The 20,609-nt window shown below is 48.7% G+C and overlaps 1 protein-coding gene across 1 annotated transcript; it reads left to right on the forward strand.

The window, feature by feature from the left end:
- Window positions 1–552: 552 nt before the first annotated feature.
- Window positions 553–18,119, forward strand: LOC136965852 (radixin-like). Its single transcript, XM_067260127.1, has 15 exons — window positions 553–732; window positions 2,303–2,397; window positions 7,244–7,327; window positions 8,797–8,892; window positions 9,726–9,848; window positions 10,053–10,204; window positions 10,307–10,390; window positions 10,503–10,649; window positions 11,458–11,554; window positions 11,945–12,108; window positions 12,397–12,527; window positions 13,558–13,718; window positions 14,033–14,125; window positions 14,244–14,486; window positions 15,477–18,119. Exons 2-15 carry the CDS (start codon window positions 2,386–2,388, stop codon window positions 15,639–15,641), a joined length of 1,752 nt encoding a protein of 583 aa, XP_067116228.1. The 5' UTR covers window positions 553–732; window positions 2,303–2,385; the 3' UTR covers window positions 15,642–18,119.
- Window positions 18,120–20,609: the final 2,490 nt, after the last annotated feature.

Genomic DNA, 20,609 nt, shown 5'->3' on the forward strand with positions numbered 1-20,609 from the left:
AAGGGCAGCCTTTCACTTCGCTTCACACTTTTCAAAAACTGTCAAGGCAGTAACAGCTTATGACCACTAGATGACATAATATACAAGGATGAATTTGACAGGGAATAATTGACATGTTATCTGTCCAAATATCTGACTAGACATTTTTCTTTTTTTAATACTCATATTAAAGCATGAAGTAGTATGTGGTGACCATCTGTTGCTTCACTTGGGTATTGCTTTGACATTCTGACAACTTTTGTTTATAATGTCCTTTACTTTCATTGCATGACACTAAGTAAGAGTACTCAGTAAACAGAAGTGTTTATGATTGTAAACAGATGTAATTTCAGAGTTGTATGTGATAAACCCAGTATCTATGGGGAGAACTCAAAAGTTTGTGAGTTTGTGTCTGTGACGGACAGAGTGTGAGCCTCCATTGAAACTGCTAGAATAGTCTATTTATAAGCTGGGGGAGCTCATACAGCCACAGAGCGGAGCGCGTACCCCTACACTTGAAATGAACCACGCCTGGATTCAACTTGTCTAACGACGGCCATATTGAATGTCTTAACAAATCGCCTTATGGTGAATCTGACTTCTACAGCCTCTCATCCATGTACGTTCTAACAGGCGTCGCACGAAAAACGGAGGCGAGACGACCATAGGAAATATAGTGTTAGTAGTAAAGCTTGAAATATTGTGAGTTTCTGCCGTCTGTGAGTATTCCAAGAGGACAGTCCTTCGCTAGAGGTGAGTTCCTCTCCTGAAGATGAGCATCAAGTTTGATGCGGTACGGGTTAGATTTTCCTCGTGTTCAGAAAGGCCTTCTCAATATAGTAGACTGCATACATACTGAGCCATATAGGGCACTCACAGTATAGATAACATAGAAATTGCGAAAACGACATGGTTATGTTTATGCTCCAAAATCGTAACATATTGCTGATTTGTGTTGGAATTTACATGTCGCTCTCGAGGATCGAGTTGTGTCGATGTTGACTAATCTGAGTCGAAAAACTGCAAGTAAAGTTTCCGATTGTGAATGTAGTCTAGGCCTATATTAATTTTCACTTATGCATACCAAGCTGTATGTGCGTAAATCTAATATGCTATGCATTTTATTTTACCGTTAGAAAACCGCTGGCCTGAGAATATTTCGTACAGCAGCGTTCTCCGAACTTGTTACATTGTTGAAATCATGTCCTCTAGGCAGGGGTATTACGATTGTTTAGCCCTCTATCTGGCAGGCAGTATTCCAGTTCGTATTTGTCCTCTCTTATTCAATGAAGGAATGTACATTTGACCAACGGACAGTGGTGGTAAAGGCGTAGATGGGGCGAATATACTTTTAGTTGTGTAGCTTCGGCAATTGGACGGTTAAGATATAATTACGTTCAAGTATAAAGCTGAAATTACCCTATGGCTTGGATTCAAATATTCGGAATAACACGTTCCATGTGTTTCTTCAACAATTTAGAGAACCAATCACTTATTGACCAACCACAATTATCTATCCATTCACTGAACTTGCTGTAGCCTCCAGGAAAGGGGTACATGGCAAAATGGTGTAAATTCGTCACGGTAGGCATGACCTGAAGGTGCTCTGGTGTACTGAGGCTAATGTCTGGCTTTGATTGATGTAATGTGTTTACATAACAACCATTAACTTCCTCAACCGGAACCAGCAGGTCATGCTCACATATCATTTCAGAGTCATGTTACCGACTAATGCAGGTCATGACCAGACTGCCATTTAGTCATGTGTTTGTCTTACACAGTGACTTTTCAGGTGTAGTTCATTTGGTGGCCAATAACTACTATCAGAAATTCTAGGTTAAATATAGGTTTAGCCTTTGTTTTCAAAACTCATGCTATATGCTACTACTATATATGAAAGTGAATGAATATGTGCTATGGAATGTCTCTACTTAAGAAGTAAAGATCTAGTGAAAAAGAGGATTTGCAGTGAACACAGTGAGGCTGAAGGACCCCCTTAGTCCATGTTTTATTGTCTCCAAGGCAACCATCCTATAATTAGAGCCAGCATAATCAACCTAACCACTGGTGATAAGGTGATCCAAGTTCAGATCAGTGTTGGAGTTGCACTTTCCAGTAACATGGCAACCAAGGTCAACAGAGATGCCAGGAACCCCTGAAATAGATTTCTTTCACCCTCAGAGCACAGTGCTGCGAAACAGTTGACACTTCCTGTTGCTTCTTGATAATGCTAAGATATGATCTAGAAGACTATCTGGCTTCAATGTCTCGGTTTGTTTTTATCCTGTTGTGATGTTCACTTCACAGAAGTTCTCTTTTTCAGGTTCTCTAATAAAGGAAGTTTGTCCGTCCTGTGAAGGACTTGTCTTCTCTGTTGTCGGGCAGAGGGAGGAGGGGAAGACCAAGATGCCTAAACCGGTAAGACATATGAACATACTTTATATGATAAAAAATATAAAACAACCAGGTTGAAGATGACTATCATTTGGAGATCAATGTTGGTCCTAGTGACATGTTTTTGTGCTGGGCTAATTTTCGCCTTCTCTATATTATACATGTATATATTAGCACAAGTGACTACCACAGAACAGGCGTGGGCCTTTGTGCCGTGTGTACTGCATCTTCCATCCAGAGCAGTTATCTGTGGAGCTGTCCCAAGGAAAGCAGAACTGTGGTGGAAAGTAACTGTCTGCTTCTAGGCCTTCATCCCATCCAGGGTTTTGCAACACTGTTGTTGCTAGCAAGGTCTAGCTAGGTCGCCAGCTAATACAACAGAGAAAAGGCCAGCCCTCCCAGCGACAGTGTGACGCCAAAACACGCCACTCTCAGCTGTCCATCAGTCTGATGTCCTAAGCAGCTCTCGTTGTGTTTAACTGTTGCAACAGTATCCAGTGAAGTAGGCTGTCCACACTGGAGATGAGTCACTTTCCAATATGAAGCTATTGCAGAACGTCTTGGAATTGAGTTAGATGTGTGATGTCATTTTCTGGGCCTGGTGGACTTGCTTTATAGAGGCCGTTCGCGGGGAACTGTGTGAGAGAGAAGGTACACTGTGTTCAGTAAGCTCTGTGTCTAACTGGCCTCGCTTCTGGGGAACAATAAGCAGTGTTTGTGGGTTGGGGAAACTATTGTATTAGGGGAAGAGGTGGGAGGATACTGAGAGCTGGATGTGAAATCGTTTCTCTTGGCTACTCTCGAGTTCATGCTGCGACTGGTGTTCTGGGAGGGGTGGTTTACACCACCCTATCACATGATGGAGGCTCGCTATGCTGGGCTGCCCTCGGGGGGGGGGGGGGGGGTGAGGGACAAGGGTGGAGCCATGTACTGGCTGTCTATCCCCTGAGTCACCGGGGCACCGTCCCAGAATGGCTCCGAGGCGGTGTCTTCACCCAGGGGACTGTCACTGTCCCAGGCAGGAGAACAGCCTGTGCCTGGGACTCTGTCACCGCGAGTTCCCTCCCAACAACATCCCTGCCAAGAATCATGGCAGAACTTTTTGAACTCCAACTAATGTGGATCAACACGGTTTCGACGATGTCCACAGCGTCCCTCTGGGGGGAGCGATTGGAGTTTTGGGGGCCGGGGGCCTGGCGCAAGCAGCAGTCGAGTGTGAATCACCTACATTATTTCTAGGACAGTAGACGGTCTTGTCAGTCATACTCCTCTCCTGCCCTGAACTCTGCGGGGGGGGGTGTTTATGACCTGGCGGAGCCCACAGGAAGAGGGCCCTGCAGGGCCCGGCGTGGGCCTGTCTTCCTGTTTGCCTCTGAAGGCCTGCAGTGTGGGCCGGGCCTCCATAAATCTGAGGACTGTGTCAACATCCTCTGCCAGTGGAGGAGGGGCTGGGGTGGGGAGGGAGAATGGAGGTGTGTTTCGGAGCCAAGTGGGGGTAAGGTTAGTTGTCATTGGGGCCGCAGCTCTGTTTGAGCGCCTTTTTCCACGCTGGGGAGGTACTGCTTAGCGTGATGCGAGTTCGCTGTCAGCACGTGGTGTCTGTGCAATATGGCGTTTTGAGTTCAAGGCTCGAGCCAACCCGAGCTATGCCACCGTTGACTGTCAGGGACCTTCCTGATGCTTGTGGGCAGGGCTTTAGATCGCAAGCACCTGACCTTGTCTGGAAACCTCACCTGTGTATGTGTCTGTAGGTTGGGATCCTTCTTTTATTCTTATTCCTACAACTCTTTCAAGTGAGTGGGAAGCGGCAGAGAGAGAGGGGGGGAGGGGGGGGGCTGTTAATCAGCCGGACAGACAGCTGCTCTGGCCCAGAGGCCCAGATTAGCGGATCCTCAGACTGGAGAAGAGCAGTCAGGTGTGTGTCATCCTCTGAGCCCCTCCTCTCAGCCAAGTCCCTGTAAACAGCTTGGAAGCAAACAGCTGCAGCGTTTAGAGGCAGTTGTCCGACTGGGAACTCATCCACACATGTTCAAATGCAGCGCAGGGGAGAAAGACGCATACAGTCGTTAGGCCGGGAGAATGACACCAAGCGGTCTTGACAAACGCACTCAAACCAAACGCGGGCTGCGGCCTGGACCCAGTAAGCCGTCACACCCCTCTCCTCATCCAACATGCGTTCTGTGCCGTTTTGCCACCTTGTCCACAATTAGCCCTGCTCCACTGGCGCAGGTCAACAGTGAGGTGTGTCGGGAACGACAGCAGGTCGTGTCAAACTAAAGTAAAAAAAAAAACATGTTTGTACGATGAGATTTTTGTTGTCCTCACACACCGCTCGACATGATGCAAAATCCAAGAGTGGGTTCTGGCTCGTAGTTTGCCTCGTTCCCTTTAATCAATATTCAGAGTTCATCTGAGGGGAATGCCCGGTGTTGGGTTTCGGTATTACAAAAGCGGTGTTTCTCCGGTGATGCTTGCGAAAGTCCCCTCCTTCAGGCTGCTGTATCGTAAGAGGACGTGATTAGCTGTGTCAGTGCTATGGCATGCTGCTCCTCTCCTCCCCCCCCCTCCCTTCTGTACACCAGGGGCGTGAGGAGGGGGGAGGGGGGGGAGGATTAGAGGGCTGTCTGGCCTCACTAGTCTTCTCTCCCTTCTGCGGGTAGGCAGTATTTTGGCTCAGCCCTCACACACACACACACACACACACACACACACAGAGCTTTACACGCGAAAGGCACATGTGTGGGCTAACGCAGGCATGCATACTGTACACACACACACACACTGCAGACTGACAATGGGGCTGCTTTTTCAAAGCAGATTGCTGTGGGCTGGCCCCACATAAATGCTAGGGGACATTCAGTCATCAGGAAACCAAGCTTAAAACCTTCACTGCCTAATGAGGGTTTCGCCACTCAAATTGAAAAGGGATTTGAGCCCTCTTCTGTCCTGTACCAGACAGAAATGTCCCCTCGTCTTTGCCGGTTGGTTCTTGTTCCGTTCTTCTGGACGTGAGGGATATGGGTTGTGACAACATGCAGCTTTGGTTACGTGACGATGGGAGTTGTGTGTTGCGTGTCGTCTGGTTCTCCCTGACCTCCTCCGCTGCTGTCGGTCTGGGGTCGGCTTCGTTCTGCTTGGTCTCCTCCTCCGTCGAACTTGTGAGGCGACGTGAGTCAGAGCTCTTCAGCGCTCGGTCATTCGAGTCTCACATTTCACGCGGATATGCTTCGGTTATTCAGGCAGCAGATCAGAGCCCCTCTGGCTGAATGGAGACCTCCCTGGAACAATCCGTGCTTGAGACTGGCTTTGGGAGACCTACGTGAACTAGAGACAGCAGCTAGATGAACCTAACTGACTTTGGAAGCCTCGCAGCCTTAGTTTTTCCAGTATGCTTTGTAGGTTGTTATAATTGTAGCCTTTGTACAAGATCTAGTTGATAACGTCGATTCGACTTAAAAGAACTCCCATTCAAGACCACAAGACCAAGGGAGCCAACCCTAGGGGCCGAGAACCCATTCATAACCAAATCTATTTTTGGAATGTCTCCATGGCTACACCTCATCACCTAATCTCCATTACTGTGGGACTCTTCACCAGGCCTCCATGTAGGAGCTATGTGACACCAGGCAGGAGAGACGCTGTTCTCCCTGATTTAAAAACCCCACCGCTCCTGGAACTAAAGTAGCATCTCTTCTCCACGTAGCGTGAAGAGTCAGTTTGCCCCTCCATAGCTCGGCTGTGGTAAATTATGGAATGTTCTGGAATGGGTCATTCTAGTCCAGCTGGCTTAGAGATGGAAACGGCCGCATCCGTAGACGAGCGTTGGTGGGAGTGAGGGGCGGAGGGGAGACGCTGGTGGTTTCATGGGTAATTGATGATTGTGAGACCCAGGCAGACGGCGCTCTGCTGGACCATGGGAGAGAGTCCCAGTAAGGACCCTATATGCGGAGGTTTCATGGTTTGTTAATTGTGCCGAAGCATAGAGAGGCGAAGCGATAAGGGGAGGTGGGGGTGCTTTGGCCCGTGCCTTATGGAGAAGAGGGATAAATAATGTTGTATAATGTTCCTGGGGTTTCATGGGTAATTAATGATGGGAGAGGGAGGGAAAGGGATGCAGCTCTGGTCTGTGGGGACGAAGGCACTGGAACTCCATTGTAATACTACCCCAGCGAGAGGGAGCCTGGCATCATCTTTCTCTTGCTCTCGTTTACCTTCTCTCTCTCTCTCTTCTCTTTACCTCTTCTTTGCTCCTCATCTCTAACAGCTCTGGAAAGAGAAGCCCCAGAGAGAGAGAGTGCGCGCGTGTGTGTGTGTGTGTGTGTGTGTGTGTGTGTGTGTGTGTGTGTGTGTGTGTGTGTGTGTGTGTGTGTGTGTAAAGTGAAGGAGGATGCAGGATGCCCCCAGGGTCAGTCTTGTTCTGTCAGCTGTGTGTGTTGGGAATGTTGCCAGGCCCCCTTAGGAAACCAATCGGTGCGCTCCTCAGCCAGCCCCACCTCGGCACGCACAGAATTTGGGGTAGGGGAGGAAGCCGCAAGGAAGGGGAGCGAGTGCTGGGGGGGGAGAGAGAGAGAGGTCTTTAGAGTGCTGAGAGGGCAAAAAGACCCATGTAGAGTTGTACGGTAGACACACACTAGCACACTCGTTAAACTCATCGCTCCTCCAGATTTGTTTCCAGAACAAACTGGGACTTGATGTTCTGCTTTAGTTGCTTCCTTGGAGGCTGGGCCTCGCCGGGCTGGGCCTCGCCGGGCTGGGCCTCGCGGGGCTGGGCCTCACCAGCTGGGCCTCACTGGCACATTCTGGCTTCTAATAAAGCTTTGGCTCTGATGGTCAAGCATAAGAGTTCATCTGTGTTCTATGTGTTTTCTAGATCAATGTGCGGGTGACCACCATGGACGCAGAGCTGGAGTTTGCCATCCAGCCCAACACCACAGGCAAGCAGCTGTTTGACCAGGTAAAGAGTGAGCCCTAGCCTTCACACGCATGTTCCGGCTAACTCCGAACTCACACCTGGCTAGCAATATGGCATAGGAACAATATACCACAACACAAGTGACTGTCGCTGTGTCTCAGTAACCATTCACCCCCCTCATCGACTTTGTATACTGACACAGATACGCACAGGCATGGGAATTCTATAACGATTTCACAACTGTGCAGAGCGTCATTTTGTTGACAGCCATGCCCTCCATGTCACCCCCCCCCCCCCCCAGAAGCATTCATACATGTACACACTCTGCAGTATTCATGGCCCCAGCTGAAATATTTATAAGCTAGTGTTGAGGGTTGGGGTCTGGTGGGGTGGGGTGGGAGGGGGGCTAACACACCAGCTCCAGGCCCAGGCTCCAGGCTCTGCTGGGTGGGTTTAACGATGTGCCCAGGGCCCTGTTGGACAAGGGTTATGGTGGGTATAGATCCCTCCGAAATCTCCGCCATGCGTTGCGGCTCAGATTTCACTCTGGCAATGTAAAACGTACCTGTTAATACAAGGAGGAAATGGGTTCACCGTGAAGGAGGTTGGACGTGGTCAAACCGTGCAGGTGTTACTGTCGTTTAGCAGCTCACGCTGCGTTCACACTGCAGCTTTTTTTAACGCTCTGCATCGCTCGCCTTCCCACAGTACACCACGCTCGGGGGCGTGTTAGACAGGTTAATACAGAGTTGTAGTTCTCTAAGGTCACTGTTGTAGTCATGGCCAAGCGTGCAGATTTGGGTTCATGTACTCACAATATCGATCAAAATACCACTTTTACACAACATTTATGTAAGTGCAAGATTTTACTAGTGCAAGATTACAGTAGAATACATGTTACGCCACCGGTCACTCAACCAGTCGTTTGTAGGCTGGGCTAGCGAGCTAGCAGTGGCACAGAACAGTCACGTAATGTGACGAGACAATTTAAAAGTAGGCTATAAAAACACACTAGGAACAATGACGACATCGGCAACCATGCACCATGCATTATTAGTTTAATGTAATCTTTAAATTCAGGCTCGTCACATTAGTAACTTTGTTCTGAACAGAACTGGGTGTGCAGACACATACGAAAAGTTTCTCCTCCATCTTGAAATTGTGAAATCTCGAACGGTTGCTACGTTACAAGAAACAAGAAAACAATCCGATTGGCCAACGCTAGCGTTTTCACGCTCCTCATTTACATAAAGTTGAGAAAATCCAACTTGCAACGCTCCGCTCCACTCGCCTTCCCACAATGCCCTACGCGAGCGCCAACGCCTGGTTTCATTGAAAATGAATTGGAAGCCGACGTCGCGCACCGCCCGCTCCGCTGCAGTGTGAACGCACTGTCAGAGTACCAGGAAGCCAGTGCTGGTTTGAGGAGGAGGAGGTGGGGGGGGGGGGGGGGGGGGTGGAGTGTGGGGGATGCAGACCTGGAGGTGTGACGCTGTCGTGGGTGTTCCCAGGTGGTGAAGACCGTGGGTCTCCGTGAGGTCTGGTTCTTTGGCCTCCAGTACGTGGACAGCAAGGGTTACAGCACCTGGCTCAAGCTCAATAAGAAGGTGAGTCTCTCTCCCCTCCCTCTCTCCTACCTCTCTTCTGTTTATCCGGTGTGTGTGTGCGTGCGTGCGTGCGCGCTTGCCTAGCCCCAGTTGCGGGGCTGAGCAGGTTGTGCTGTGGTCAGGGCCCCACGTGCACTTCTACAGCCTTCCTCTGTCAGGCCAAAGGACCCTCCAACCTAATCCCTGTCTGTGCTGAAACGTAGTTTAAGTGTGTGTGCGTGTGCGTGCGTGCGACTGGCAGCCCTCCAGCAGCAGTAAAGGGGCTGTCAGGATGATCTACGACAGGATTCATTTTAACAAGTGGCTCCAGTGGAAAGTATTTAGGCTCCCAGCCCCCCTGAGCAGGGCACTAAGGGCCTAAAGGCTTGTAGACCTAATGTCCGTTATCACTGATAATGACCTGATTAGATTACCAACACATGTTGGTGTATGCTGTCTGTTATCACGCCACCTTGTTAGCCTAGAGGGTCTTTTTTTGGCCCAGGTTGTAATGGGGGGAAAAACAGCGTCTCCAAACCTGTTCCCCGACAGTTACCTTCCTGTTGGCTTTTGCTCCTTCATGGAGGAAAAGCGAAGCCGACTTCCAAACACACGAGTGGCCCGATTCAACCAACTCATTATTAGAATCAAGTGTGCTAGATTAGTGAGAACCTACTGGCAGGTAGCTCTCCAGGAACAGGGTTAGAGGACGTCAGTCGGCCGCGCTGGCGTCCTCTCTGCTCCCCTCCTTCCTCCCTCCTTGCCTAACGAGCACTTGGTACGATAATGTGCTGAGTCAGAGCCGGCCTGCCCTGTCCTGGGTGTTTGGGCTCTGAGTGTCCTCGTCCCTCCAGGTGACCCAGCAGGACGTGAAGAAGGAGAACCCGCTCCAGTTTAAGTTCCGGGCCAAGTTCTTCCCCGAGGACGTCTCCGAGGAGCTGATCCAGGAGATCACCCAGAGGCTCTTCTTCCTGCAGGTGAGGACGCCGGCGCGCGTTGATGACATCCCTACCCAATAGGGAAGATGGCAGCAGGACGCTCTTGTCCCCGTGGCAGTCGTCAGCTAGCTTGTCGTTTTCCCTCTTCAGTGAGACTAACTTGCATTGGCAAAGACCCAAAAATAATCGTCATTGTTTTTACCTACGACCAAACTCACTCTCCAGATGATGTTGTGTTCCCAGGTGAAGGAGGCCATTTTGAACGATGAGAATTACTGTCCTCCGGAGACGGCCGTGCTGCTGGCCTCCTACTCGGTCCAGGCCAAGTACGCCGACTTCAGCAAAGACGTCCACAAGCCTGGCTATCTCACCCACGACAGACTGCTGCCCCAGAGGTGAGCCCCCCCCCCCCCCCCCCCCCCCCCCCCGGGGGAAATGTAGTTGTAGACTTGAGGTTGTTTCACTTGACATTCTGACCTTCTGGTGTTGTTGTGTAGAGTTCTGGAGCAGCACAAGCTTACTAAGGAGCAGTGGGAGGACAGGATTCAGACCTGGCATGAGGAACACAGAGGGATGCTCAGGTGCGTGCGTGTGCGTGTGTGTGTGTGTGTTGTGCCACAGAGTGTGCGTTTGGGTGATTTCTGTGTTTTGGAAGTGTTACGACTGTTGCTTTTTCTAAATGCGTGTGAGCAGGGAGGACTCCATGATGGAGTACCTGAAGATCGCCCAGGACCTGGAGATGTACGGGGTCAACTACTTTGAGATCAAGAACAAGAAGGGCACCGAGCTGTGGCTGGGTGTCGACGCCCTGGGCCTCAACATCTACGAGCACGAAGACAAGTCAGTCCCACGCAACCACGTTCCCACTTTGACCACAACCACGTCGCAAGCGTTTCTGGCTCGCGTAACCTAGTTCAGTACCAATACTTCCTGCAGCGGTGCTACAATCTTGACTAAAAAGACTGCTTTGCAGCTCGGGTTTAAAATCCTTATCAGGCATGTCCGCTGTTTGTATGTCGCTTTGAATAAAAGCGTCTCAATGAATGTTAAGAGGTAACATGTAAACATTTGTATGAATATGGAAAGGACTAAATGAGGGGGGGGGGTGAGGGAGAGGGGAGAGAGTGTGAAGCCGAGGGCCACAGGGGAAGAGGAAGTGTCTCTGGGTGGAAGTAGGGGAGAGGGAGTTCTTCCTGTTTCGAACTTCCGTTGCGGGTCGGGATGGGCCTCGTCTCTGTGACACCACTTCCTGTGAGTGCTTCACCGTTTCCTGTCTCTTGTCCCCTGCCCTGACCTTGCTAGTCAACACTATTTCTGATCCATTGAGAACAGTCCAAATCCAATCTCCACTGTGGATGGTAGCTAGAGATAAGCAGATGGTAAACATGAAAACCATGCTGTTATACCACATGCGGTTGACAGGACTCTGAGCAGATTGGATCTGGTTAAAAGCATATTGCTTGCCAAATATGGCTGCCAGTGTTGTCCGACTATTAGATTAGTGGGGAAAGACAGGAAGCCTAGTTAGGACTGTCGATTTTAACGCAATCATACTAGCTGCCACCTGGTGGCAGACTTTAGAATGGCATGGAATATTTGCTTAGTGTGTGTTTTGTGTTTTTCTGACTTCACGTCTTGCTTTTCACAGGCTTAGTCCGAAGATCGGCTTCCCTTGGAGCGAGATCAGGAACATCTCCTTCAACGACAAGAAGTTTGTCATCAAACCCATCGACAAGAAAGCTCCCGTACGCCTGCCTTGCACCTGACAGAAACACAAACACATGTCAAACTGTCGTAGGGCACGCTTCATGTCTACACACGCTGGTACTAATGAATATAACATGCAGGGGGAATGTTCAAGTTTGAAACCTCACACAAATCAGTCTAGTCCAGGGAGTGTCTCCAACGCTGTTGCTGGAGAGCTTACCTTCCCGTAGGTTTGTGCGCCAACGCGAATCCAGCACACCTGATTCTAACGAGTTGCTGGTTGATGCCTTGAATCAGGTTAAGTTACTACTGGGGTTGGAGCAGAAACCGACAGGCAGGTAGTTCTCCAGGAACGGGGTCGGGAGACCCCTGAAAGGCTCACTGACGCCCCCAGTAGGTGTCTCACCCAGCCCTGCACCCGTCTGCAGGACTTTGTGTTCTACGCGCCCCGGTTGCGGATCAACAAGCGCATCCTGGCCCTGTGCATGGGCAACCACGAGCTGTACATGAGGAGGAGGAAGCCCGACACCATTGAGGTGCAGCAGATGAAGGCGCAGGCCCGCGAGGAGAAGCACCACAAGCAGACAGAGAGGTGCCCGACACTGACGCACACACACACACACACACACACTCTCTCTCTTATGTAAGAGAGAGACAGAATATGTACATTGTGGTAGTGCAAGGTCAGTAAAAAATAAAAAATAAAAAAATAAGAATCACCACCAGGTGGCAGTATCAGTGCTTGAAGACATGCAGTCGTTACTTTGTCGTAGTGTGACAAATCTTAGAATTATCTACGGACTTGCTTAAAAAAAAAAATCCAGATCCTTTGATGACATGAAGTACATGGGATCACGTTTCCCTCCCCTGCTCCCCTCAGGGCCCAGCTGGAGAACGAGAAGAAGAAACGAGAGCATGCGGAGAAGGAGAAGGAGAGGATAGAGAGAGAGAAGGACGAGCTGATCGCGAGACTAAGACAGATAGAGGAGCAAACCCTGAAGGCACAGAAAGGTACACAGGTTCTCTGTCGCCCACTGTACTGTACTGCACATGCTCAGTACTTTAGGAGCAGTTGGCCCTCGCCCTCCCCCTCTCAGCCTCTCTCTAGACAACCTCAAGGCCAGCCTCGCTGAGCCTCCATGCAAGGTTAGCACCTTCCATTTCCCATTGAGACAAGTTAAGGAATACAATTTTCCTAAAGCCATGCCCCAACACATTGGCTGTTTCAACAGTTGTTTGTGCTATTTTCACCAATGTGTGAAATGTCCTTGGGCTGTTGGAGGTGTGAACTTTGCACTGTTGTTAGTAGCACTCGAGAACAAAATCTACATGGGGTACGGACATCCAAATGTCACACAAACGCTTTGTAGTGAACCTTCAATTTGGTTGTTGCCATGGTGTTGCTATGGGCCCGGAAAGTGTGAAAGCTGAGCCTATCAGCCGTGTGGGGCCCCCTGCACCATGTTTCTAAACTACAATCTCTCACCTCTTATAGGCCTGCTCTCAGCTCCAGGTAAACAGTCCTGTCCAACCAGAAACACCTTTCTAGAACTTTCCCCGTCACTTCTAGAAGAAGTGTTTCTGACCCCTCTGTGTTCCCCTCCATAGACCGTAAACCCCAATGGAGTCTGAGTAGCATGCTAGTGCTGCCGTCATCCGTTCTGCTCTACTGTCAGCCATTGCCATGTTTCAATGTGAATTTGTCTTTAAGGATCGTTTGTGTGTGACCCCTATGAACACCAGAAGTGGGGCTTGGATTGTTCGGGGTCAGAGCCTCCGATGTGTGTGTTTGTTGACGTGTGTGTGTATGTTCGTGTGTGTGTGCGCATGTGTTGCTGGGGTAACTTCCTCAATTTTGTATTTTCTCTCTGTGCTGCTCTTGTGTAAATATAGGATCTCCCTTTGCCTTTGTCCGACTCGGCCATTGTATAGACACATCACACACTAGATGTCCTCCCTATATCAAGGTAAAGGGGAATAAGTACTCTGTAAAGGTTCTGGAGATGACTGTGTGTGTGTGTGTGCGTGTGCTGATTCTCAGAGCTGGAGGAGCAGACGCGCAAGGCCCTGGAGCTGGAGCAGGAGAGGAGGAGGGCGAGGGAGGAGGCGGAGAGGCTGGAGAGGGAGAGACAGGCGGCGGAGGAAGCCAAGGCAGAGCTGGCCAGGCAGGCAGCCGACCAGATGAAGACCCAGGAACAGCTGGTGAGGGAGCCGGAGAGGAGTCGGAAGTCGTTAGTTTGAGCAAACGCTTCAGGAAACGGCCGTAAAACTTGTTGTCCGACGACTATCAGTAGGTTTCGGTACTTCAGCGTAACCCCCAGAGTAAGATCTCATGTTTAGTTGTCGTGGAAGTGCTTGAACGAGACATTCACTTCGGCAAACACTTTATGTAACCACCACAAAACGAGTTTCTAAACGGCCATCAGTAGGTTTCAGATCCTCACCGTAGCCCGAGACAAAGATGGTGTCCTGTTGTTGTTGTTGTTGTGACTTACTGAGGGGAGCCCTCTGTGCAGGCGGCCGAGCTGGGAGAGTTCACAGCCAAGATCGCTCTGCTGGAGGAGGCCAAGAGGAAAAAAGACGAGGAGGCCACAGAGTGGCAGCACAAGGTGAGCTGTCAGGACCAGCTGCAGTGGCCTGGTCCTCAGGCCCGGAACATTCTAACACCTCATGTGGTTGGTTCATAGCCTGGCGTGACAACCTCCCTTCCTCCCTCCCTCCCTGCAGGCGATATCAGCCCAGGAGGACCTGGAGAAGACCAAGGAGGAGCTGAAGCTGGTGATCAGCTCGCCGGCCACGCCGGCGGGGGGCGCGGCCGAGAGCGAGCACGACCACGACGAGCAGGATGAGAACCACGCCGAGGCCAGCGCCGAGCTCTCCAACGAGGGCGTCAGCGCCCTGGACCTGCGCAGCGAGGAGGAGCGCGTCACCGAGGCGCAGAAGAACGAGCGCGTCAAGAAGCAGCTGCAGGTCAGTGAGGCTCTTCGTCTAACCCTGCTTAAGTTCTACCTCCTTAGGTACTACCTCAGTCTAACCCTGTGTAGGTACTACCTCAGTCTAACCCTGTATAGGTACTACCTCAGTCTAACCCTGTGTAGGTACTACCTCAGTCTAACCCTGTATAGGTACTACCTCAGTCTAACCCTGTATAGGTACTACCTCAGTCTAACCCTGTGTAGGTACTACCTCAGTCTAACCCTGTATAGGTACTACCTCAGTCTAACCCTGTATAGGTACTACCTCAGTCTAACCCTGTATAGGTACTACCTCAGTCTAACCCTGTATAGGTACTTCCTCAGTCTAACCCTGTGTAGGTACTTCCTCAGTCTAACCCTGTGTAGGTACTTCCTCAGTCTAACCCTGTGTAGGTACTTCCTCAGTCTAACCCTGTGTAGGTACTTCCTCAGTCTAACCCTGTGTAGGTACTTCCTCAGTCTAACCCTGTGTAGGTACTACCTCAGTTTAACACTGTGTAGGTACTACCTCAGTCTAACCCTGTGTAGGTACTACCTCAGTTTAACCCTGTGTAGGTACTACCTCAGTTTAACCCTGTGTAGGTACTACCTCAGTTTAACCCTGTGTAGGTACTACCTCAGTCTAACCCTGTGTAGGTACTACCTCAGTCTAACCCTGTGTAGGTACTACCTCAGTCTAACCCTGTGTAGGTACTACCTCAGTTTAACCCTGTGTAGGTACTACCTCAGTTTAACCCTGTGTAGGTACTACCTCAGTCTAACCCTGTGTAGGTACTACCTCAGTCTAACCCTGTGTAGGTACTACCTCAGTTTAACCCTGTGTAGGTACTTCCTCAGTACTACCTCACAGTCTAATCCTGAATATGTATAACCACTCTGGACTTGCTGGTCAGGGGGTTATATGGATCTGTTAGAATTGAGAAATTTGTCTTTGACAACTACCAGTCTTAGTTTACCACTCCCCCCCTTCTCCTTCTCCTGTCAGACGCTGAGCTCAGAGCTGGCCGATGCCCGAGACGACACCAAGAAGACCCAGAACGACATGCTGCACGCCGAGAACGTGAAGGCGGGCCGGGACAAGTACAAGACCCTGCGACAGATCCGCCAGGGCAACACCAAGCAGCGCATCGACGAGTTTGAGTCCATGTGAGAGTCACGATGCGAGAGTCATGCCAGTCAACCCCCCCCCCCCCCCCCCCCCCCACGTTTCTCCTCAGTCACCCTATTCAGGGGTGACTTGCTTTTTCTGATGCCGTCCGCCCCCGACCCTCGCCGCCCCGACCCTTCCCTCCCCCACCCGTGAAGATTCTAGAGGTGCATGGCTGCCTCCAACTTTGCCAAAGCTCTGCCCTCATCTCCACCCAGACCGCGTCAGGAATCGCCCATGCAAAGCTAACAGCGCAATGACACCGCGTTCAGCTGTCATTGCACACCTCAGAGGTGAGCAGATGATGCGCATGCAAAGCACAAGAAGTGGAGACGCAAGAAAAACCTCAATGGAATTGGAGTCTTTTTTTAAGCAAACTTTGGCCATTGTAAAAGCTATTTTTGTTGCGTATGCTTGCTAAGCCTGTAATGCAAAGCTTTAGTATTACACCTGTTGTTGAGTTGAAAGTATTGCTCCCTTTACTTTTAAAAGTGTTTTTCCGTTCTTGCTTTATCCGGATGTTTTATCGAAGCCCTACCATTTTAGTTGTCTGTTACCTTTGAACCCACTGTGCACTGGGTCGGTCCTTGGCTGGGAAGAGAGGCTCGAGTTTGGGGATGAATTCGTTGTATTTTTTTTCTTCACCATTAAGAGATCAACACAGCTGCAGAGTAGACCAGAGCTGAACCATCTTCGTATTTTATGATCCGACATATCACACTCCTAGAAGCTGAGGGTCAGGATAGATGGGTGAAATGGTGGATGGGTGAAATGATGGATGGGTGAAATGATGGATGGAATTAGGAGTCGGTCAAAAGGGAAGTTGACAAAGAGCTGCAGGGAGCAAGGTTGCACTGGTCGCTATCACTCAGTTATGGCCGTGTTTATATAAACACTTTAGGAGATAAGCTACTGTCCTTTCTTAAGCTGATTAGAACGTTATGAGGATTCACTTATTAGTGTGTGCGTGTGCATAAAGAGATTTAAAAAGACACTCCTGATAGATGGTCCCTCTCACTGGCTCCCAGTGTTTCATGCCCAGTCACCATAGATGGTTTTCTCTGCCTACCGGCTCACAAAGGCCCCCGGGTCAGACAGACAGACAGAAGAGCACGATGCATTCACGTCTGTCTGTCTGTCTGTCGTGACGTCTTCAGGTGTGTATATTGGGAGACTCCTTTCTGGCTGGAGAGCATACGAAAACGTCAGTCCTTGACACAGGACGGATCTCTACCTCAGTACTGTAACCATGGTGACTGAACAATCGAAACACTCGAGCCGTTACATCCCCCCCCCCCCCCCCCAGTTTCGATCGAAGTAGCGACAGGCGACCCAAGAATAGCAGCGGTTGGCAGAGTTCAGAGCGACATTGGGCGGGGGTTACAGAAGGACGCGAGACGTCTGCGTGCGCACGTCTGCGTGTGCGTACGTCTACTCGGCGCGGCGAATTCTCCTCGTCTTTCCTCTGGAACGTTCCGGAAAGCGTTCGCAAAGGGTTGGAAGCTGCAGAGAAGGACGGTGTCCATATCAGAGGACCGATCCTCACGGTGGAAACGCACTCCCCCATCCAAGCCAATGTTTCACTCCCAAGGACACGTCCATGAGCACCTGCAGAGTAGCCCTCTGCTCCCCACTGACCTGGGTGGACTCAAACCCTCCTCTGATCAGAGACACGGTCCAATCTGCCTTCGGAGGCTGCGTCTGTTAGTCGTCTAAAGGCTGGCTTTGCCCGCCCGCCTGCCTTCCCCTTCCTCCTGACCTGAGGTAGGATACCGACCACCGTGTTCAGAGGGGATGGGGGAGAGAGAGCGGGGGCAGGGATGATCATCATTTTTGTCCTATGGTGTCGCGACGCAATGCTTCTTACACGTGTGAATAGAGAAAAGGCCAATACATTTTTTGCTTTCTCAGTATTTTCTCATCCAACCCCTTTCTCTCTTTTTCCCGTCCCATCATGCACAGTGACCCCACCTTTTTGTTGGGGAAGCGGGTGTGTGTTTTGTTGTTTCTTTGCGTTACGATCAAGTTTCTTTGTATCTTTTGTTTTGCTACACTTGACAGCTGGTTGAGAGTGCAACCCCAAACCAGCCTTTGACTAGACCCAGCAAGTGTCCATGTAGGTTATATTTGCCATAGCAGGTGAGCAATATTGTGCTTCCAAAAGACTTTTTTTTAAATAACGTTCTGAGATCTTAACTCCCAGCATGCATCAGTAGGATTCTAGTCCTCACTGGATGTCAACACTGCTGTGTATGCCAGCATGACCCCTCCCATATCTGGGGTTTAAGAGGTTTAGCCTGGTGCCTGAATGTCGTTAGCCTACTTGTCACCTCTAATGAAGGCATTGATGCCTGCACTAGGCCCAGCTGTCATGGTGTTTGCGGTTCAGTTTTTCCTTACGTTTATATTAGCATTTCTGTATGATAGAGAAGCCACAGATGGCACGCAGTTCATTGGTTCACAATAAAAGTATAAAATTAAGATTTGTCTTTTTCTTTTCTTGAATGACAGGATTCTAAGATACCAAAATCAGAGTTAGTACAGGTATCTATCTAAAGCATTATTATACAGGGTTCCTGCAGGTTTCAGTAAGTCAAATGTAAGACCTTTTTAAGACCATAAAGATTGAAATTTAAGACATACATTACAAAAAAAAATATTTAAATCATATTTAAATTCTGAAAAAATTCAGTCATTGAAAAAGCATTAACCCTTGTGTTATCTTCGGGTCATTCTGACCCATCAGTCCTTGTGACCCACCGTCGTATTGCGACAACTTTACCGCATACAAAAATAAAGTGAATCATTTTCTTTTAACCGTTAGGCTATCTCGCACCCCACATTGCGATGGTTAAAATAAAATTATTTTTAATTTTATTTAAAAAAAAAATTAACACAACATCGTTGTGTTTAAAATTGGGTAAACACAACGATGGTTCGTTATGAACCTTTGGGTCATGTGACCTGAAGGCAGCACAAGGGTTAATTTAATTAACAGATAAAGCAATCACATTAGTAACCTAACCTGTGGTGTTGTGGGTTGAGAACAAGGGCCTACACCACAACGACCTGGGTTCAAATCCAGCATTGAGCGTAGTGCCAAACACATCTGTGGGCCCAGATCCCTGTAACCGCAGCGCACTCCCTGACTGTAAAGATCCCCTCTCCCAACTGTACCTGGTACCCAACTGTCCCACCAGGAAAGGCTCAACCAAGAGTCTAACAAGAAATGTACCTTTTATAAATTTTATTTAAGTCAAGTTTAATTATAAGTCGAAGAGCAAAAATTTAGATGTAAAAAGATCCTTCAGCCAGATTAAACATAAGACCCCTCACACAGTAGCCCACATCCTTAACCACTGAACTATCAGGGATCATAAGAATCTCCACTCAACATTTAAATTTGTCATTGGGTGTGCTCAAGCCTTCGGCGAGAGCACAACCTTTGTTCTCTCACATATATATTTATTTATTTATTATTTATTTTCGCCCCCCTAAGGATCAGTCAATATTTGGACTACATAAACAACGGCGGTGTCAAAAGGTTCGTCTTGGTAGCGATTGCGTTGGTTGTATTTTTATTTACGTTCCGTTGCATGGTTTAAGTAGAAATTGCGTTTTTGTGGTGAAAAGTGAAGCTAACGGTGGCTAATTTGCTAGCCACAGTCACTGACGTTACTAACGTCACTAACGTCACGAAAACACGCGTGACTACCTGTAGCAGAACATTCGTTTCACATCTGTTAACTTGGGGGATAGCTAGGCTAACTATAGCTTTACAGCAAGGCAGCTGCAGGAACGCCACAAGCAAAGAGGCCAGGGTGATAACTATTTACTCATTTTACTTTGTGATGTGAAACACAATTATGAAATGTAATGTACAATATTAGCTGATATTATTAAGGAAGTAGGCCCACATCTACTTTTGGAAACGGTAGTCTACTATTTCACTGAAGCATTAGCATCATGACATTAGCCTCTGTTGCCCGGGCAACACATACTACAGTGGTCTATGATGCATCTGTTTTCAATCTTTAAAATAAACATTCCTCACAAATACATTTTCGTTGTAGGATTTATTATGACATTACATTACAAGTAAACGATTTGTGGGTGAAATTATCATTACCTGTGGTTTCAAACCAGTGTTGCTCACTGCAATGCTGTAGCCTACGCGAGACACTACAAAAACATCTACACAGCTGTAGGAAGTCAAACGGCGACAGAACATGTTCGGCACTCCCCTTACTTAATCAAAAGTCTATCTAACTACTAACCTGAACTTCATTGCCACAGCCTAAACGTTGCCAATCTGTTCATGAAAATAATTAATTTCAGCCTAAACCGTACAACGGAACGTTAAATCCAATTCAACCAACGCAATCGCTACCAAGACGAACACAGCAGTAGTCTACTAGTACTGTACCGTAGTAGTACAATTTACCGGGGCAGCTTCTCCACACAGGGCTATATCGCATTTTGCGTTGTTACTGACAATGATCGCTACCAGTGAGCTTTTTATGAATGAGCGATTTTCCACTAAATAAATGTCAAGCTTATTTACGTTTTGGGGGGCATATTTTCAGTTAGCAGATGGGACTGTCTGAATCGCGATTCCATCTTCTACTGTCGGGTAACGTCGTAGAATAATCTTCAAAGGGGGTTCTTTATTAATGAATGAATGCAATGAGTAGGCTACATGCCTGAAAATATCACGAGAAGGGGAAAACTTAAAATGACGTTTAAGTCATAGAGATTAGGTCCATTTTTACACCGGTCTGCCAAATTTATTCGTTTTGATTCAACGATGAGGCTGCCTCTTGCAGGGGAAATGAGAAGACATCTATTTCATTCTACACTTCACTCGTATTTTCAGTTGTAAATGAGCAGCAAAAAAAAATGCCTTTAAATCTATTTAATCTTTATAAATAATAAGTATGCATTTTCATATAAAATATACAGAAATCAGTT

This window comes from Osmerus mordax, chromosome 22 (genome assembly GCF_038355195.1).
Source record: "Osmerus mordax isolate fOsmMor3 chromosome 22, fOsmMor3.pri, whole genome shotgun sequence".
Classification (NCBI taxonomy): Eukaryota; Metazoa; Chordata; class Actinopteri; order Osmeriformes; family Osmeridae; genus Osmerus; species Osmerus mordax.

What these genes read in the sequence shown, in the direction of transcription:
- LOC136965852 (XM_067260127.1), top strand. An exon ending in GCAAGCAGCTGTTTGACCAG is followed by an intron (nt 7,328 to 8,796) that starts GTAAAGAGTGAG and finishes GGGTGTTCCCAG; the next exon opens with GTGGTGAAGACCGTGGGTCT. An exon ending in GACAGACTGCTGCCCCAGAG is followed by an intron (nt 10,205 to 10,306) that starts GTGAGCCCCCCC and finishes GTTGTTGTGTAG; the next exon opens with AGTTCTGGAGCAGCACAAGC.